Source organism: Alligator sinensis, unplaced genomic scaffold, assembly GCF_000455745.1.
Source record: "Alligator sinensis unplaced genomic scaffold, ASM45574v1 scaffold1278_1, whole genome shotgun sequence".
Classification (NCBI taxonomy): domain Eukaryota; kingdom Metazoa; phylum Chordata; order Crocodylia; family Alligatoridae; genus Alligator; species Alligator sinensis.
The window spans coordinates 102,592-107,019 of record NW_005843297.1 but is presented as its reverse complement, the minus strand read 5'-3'; the positions used below and the strand labels follow the sequence as shown (position 1 = coordinate 107,019).

General features: G+C 46.7%; 1 protein-coding gene across 1 annotated transcript in view; it reads left to right on the top strand.

Annotated features, from left to right (window-relative positions):
• LOC112548576 (protocadherin gamma-A4-like) overlaps positions 1–254 on the top strand; it is a 2,409-nt gene extending 2,155 nt beyond the window's left edge. Inside the window, exon 2 of the mRNA XM_025194756.1 lies at positions 226–254. Coding sequence (XP_025050541.1) covers positions 226–254 — 29 coding nt within the window. The remainder of the gene's footprint in view (positions 1–225) is intronic.
• The last annotated feature ends 4,174 nt before the right edge of the window (positions 255–4,428 follow it).

The following is a 4,428-nucleotide window of genomic DNA, read 5'->3' as shown; positions in this document are numbered from 1 at the left end:
CCGCCCGCCCCGGCCGGCCCCCTGCCTCGGCCGCCGGCGGGACAGGGCAAGGAGCCTGCCCCGCTGGTTGAGGATTTTAAGGTGTGTGAGGGGGACCAGGCCGCGTTGCAGGTGAGCCGACGTTTTTGGATATCTTTACTTTGACTTAAAGTGCTTTACTTATTCTGTAGTGATCTGTCTCATTGGCATAAACTATAATATATATCTGATGCTCCCCTTTTGAAGGTAGTTTTGTGTCCTTTGAGTTCTATTAGAGTAGGAATAGGACAAAGTTTCTGAACCAATGCATACGGTTTTACAGAGATGTGTGAATGGCAGGTTGATTTTGTGACTGATTTCTTATGACTCACACACCTATTGAGTAGAAATCGCATGGATATATTTCTCTTTATCATTTTAGATTCAGTCGTTACTTTCAATGACACATGTTTTAACCAGTGTCTGTTAAATTTTCTGTCTGATAATTTGTCTCCTGCCTGCTTACAAACACGGGTATTTCTCAGAATGTGGAGTATTGAGGAAGAAACTGCTTATATGCATATGAGTTTTAAACTTATCCTTATTCAGAGAGTTCTATATTATTTTCTCATTTTTTCTAGGTCCCACTGATCATGTCTCTTTTTAATTCTTTTATAATTTTAAGAATTATTCAGAAAATATGTTATAAAAATGTATGTATACTCCTTAGTGAACTTGATTATCTTTAAAAGTGTTCTCTGTATTGATATTATTGTCTTCCTAGTTGGATATTGCAAATGAAGATTTAATGAAGTATTCTCATTTGCATAATTATATTGTTACTTTTTTATTTGCATTTTGAATATTTAATCAAGTCAAATGCACTATTTCTATAGAAAGCCATAAAGAGTCTTAAACTGATATCAATCTCCGGGTTTTCCTACATGGAATACAGGCTCCAAAGCGGTTGGAGCAAGACTACTCTCAGTGGTGGCAGATGACAGAACAAGGAGCCACGGTCTCAGGTTGCAGCAATGGAAGTTTAGGTTAAATATTAGGAAGAATCTTCTCAGTAGGAGGGTAGTAAAACACCAAATAGCTTGCCCAGAGAGGCTGTGGACTCTTTATCCTTGGAGGTTTTTAGGACCTGGCTAGACAAAGGCTTGGCTAGGGTGATCTAGTTAGGATGATCCTGCTTAGATCAATGGTTTGGACTACATGGCCTCCTGAGGTCTCCACCAACCCTAATTTTCTATGATTCCGTGATTTTATGAAGGAAGTTTCAATGCATGTTATATATGAAACAGAAAAGAACCGAACTGTGTGTGTATTTACAAATGGGTCTTTCAGTGGTAGGAATATATATATGGATATATATATTATATTATTATAATATATAGGTATAGATATAGATATAGATATATCCTTCATTTGAAAATGACCTACGTACTTATTCACTTTATTGCCTTACAAAGTGACCTTTTTTCGTTTGAAACCACAAAATATTATTTAACTTCTTTGTAGAGTTTTGCACTCTCTATGGGTTACAAAGGACCCAAAACTGTATGCCTTCTTTAGAATTCACCCGTTCTGCCACACACACACATCTCTCTCTTGGAGATCTGCATTGCAGAAGAGCAAGTAGACTTTAGGCCTGTGCAAGTCAGCAGCGATCCGATCCGGCTTCGGATCCGGCCACTTTGGATGGCCGCGATCCAATCCGGAGCTCTGGACCGGGTTTCCGCCTCGATCCCGCCGAAGCTCCGAAGTTTCGGAGCCGCCTTGGAGATCCGGCCATAGGGTATAATGGGGAATCAATGAAATATCTATAACTTTGTTGTTTTTTGTCCAATTTGGATGAAATATGCAGGGTGGTAGCCTCTGCTGAGAGCATGAAATCTACCACTTTCAAGAAGATCGGTGCTGGGTTTGGGGAGAACTGTACCCCAAATTCTTGAAAGCCAAACTCATGTCACGGCTGTGTGTTACACTGGGGGGGCGGGACATTGGCAGGAACCATGCTCGCCTGAGGGATTATGAAGCAGAGCTCTGAAACAAGTTTCATAATGAATCAAAGAGGATTAAAGGTCTGTGACAAATTTCTGGATGAGATAAGATAACAGAGAGGGCTGTCCAGTTAACGTGAGGTGTAGGCAGTTATGCTGGTGGTTCCCGGGCTGCAGTACAGAGTGAAGGATGTTTATTTTTCCCATACTTCTGGGCTTTGTCGCTTCACGTAGGACTGGGAAGGAAAATTCCCCGTTCTGTTATTTCATCTGTCAGAATGTACTATCACCTTCCTGAAAAGCATTGGGTTCTGGCTGCAGCCAAGGGTGTGGTTTTGACTGAGGTTTGTTAATGTTCGTGTTGGAACTTGAAACGAGAGACTAAGGCTCTTGCTTCCCTGCTCAGGGTCAGACTGATCACTAAATTTGGAATAAAAAAGAAATTTTACCCCACAGTCAGATCAGCATGAACTGTATGTTATTTTGGAATGGCTAATTTGCCTTATCTTGTGGGGGATGGGAAGCATGGTCCTTTTCCTTGGATCTTTCAAATGTATGTTAACAACTACTACATTGCTGATTCTTTGATCCTGGGAGTGGCAGGACATGGACAGTAGTGCCCCGGTCTTCCTGATTTACCTGTGGCAAGTTAGGATATTCCTGATGTTTTGGGGCATTGTGTCGGGTGGTTGTGGGAGAGGTTTGGTTATCCAGTTTTAAAAATAGATTCAGAAAACAAATGCATAGGATGGATTAGGTAAAAATAATCCTGCCTTGAGCATGGCACTGGACAGATGACCAGGGGTATTAGTTTTCTATGTTTAAAAAATCCCAAATTCTGTGTTAAAAATCCCAAATTATCTGATCAAAAATCAGAAAATCCATGTTTTTCCGTGAGTAAATGAAACGCCGCTATGTATATATGTATGTATGTAAATCTCAGTTGAGCACAATGTTTTATTGATATGTTTACAATTTTAAAGAAATTTGGAAGCTTACCAGTGCCTCAGTCATTATAAATACCTGTATAATTTAGTATTTAATTTTGGTTTTCTTACAATGGAAAATCAGAGCTCCCCCTGCCTCAGTCACTGACAAAGACGTGGGTCCAGCTGCAGCTGTCCCCACTTCCACTTTGTGGTGCTGAACAGCCGTGATATGCTGCTGCCCTCTCCGTGCCCATGCCATTACCCCTCACTCCCAAGGCATAGCCCCCCCTCCCTCCTAACCCACAGCCCCCCACACCCCCAGCCCTGCCAGTGCCCCTTACTCCTAACCCACAGCCCCCCATCAGTGCTGGAGTAAGATTTACTGGGGCCCTGGGCAAACAGAAAATTGGAGACACCCACACTTTATTATAAACATGAATGTATGGACTCCAGTGGGAGAGGGGGCCCTTCACCTCCTGGTGCTAACAGTGCTGAGGGAGGGGTGCGCTTGCCGGGTCCCGGGCAGTCCTGGCCAGTCTGGAGGTGGGGTTGAACATGCCCGCCTCTCCTCCCTGTTCCCAGGCCCGGCTCAACCCCACCAGGGCTGGAGCACAGCTGAGCCAGGTGAGGACAGACGCAGGCTGTCTGCTGTGAGCTCAGGGCTCTCTGCTCTTCTGCCTTTGCTCTGGAGGCCCCATGCCAGCCACACACCCCTGCACATCCAGCAGCAGGAAGCACAACTCATCGCCCACACTCCTGATGGCTGGGCAGGGAGCACACACCAGGAGTGGAGCTCCCAAGGGAAAGCAGCAGAGCAAAGAGCCCTGAGCTTACAGCGAGCAGCCTGCATCTCCCCATGTACAAAAATGTGGGGGATATGCCCCTCATGTCTCCTCTGGTGGTGCATGTTGTAGCAGGGAGCCAGTTACCCTGCACTCCCTGGATGAGCCACCCATGGCTCCGTTCTGCTCCCTGCCCCAGCCCCAGATCCCATGCACTACCCTGCCTGAGCAACACCCCCAGCCCCAGTTCCTGCCTCTGCTCCACTCTCTCCCTCCCTCACCATGGGGGCTTCAATCTGCTGCTCCCACATGACCCTTCCTCACTTATCTGCAGGGAGCTGCTCTCCAAACTGCCTGGCTACATTCCTGGCCATGTGCATGCATGTGGCTGTGGACATGCACATAGTGCCCCTTGCGTCCCGCTCCCAGCAGCCTTAAGCAGGACCCCTTGCAGGCTAGAATGCTGTCCCCTTCAAGGGGAAACCCACCGTTTCCTGAGGAAACCCAGGCACTCAGGGGGCGCCCTGATTGGCAAAGGCCTCTGGAGCAGGGCCCCACAGGTCCTTATGCTAATCAGCCTATGCCCCCCCATCCCTTCCAGAGGGAAGTCCCAGTGGCCAGTGCTACGGGAGCCAGTAGTTGTATCCTGCCTTCTCTGTGCTCCACGAGCATCAGCTGCAGCTGGCCAGAAGCACCCAAGCCCCGGTTGCTATGTGCAGGATGTGGCAGGGGGTGGGCCCCGGGCCCCCACCC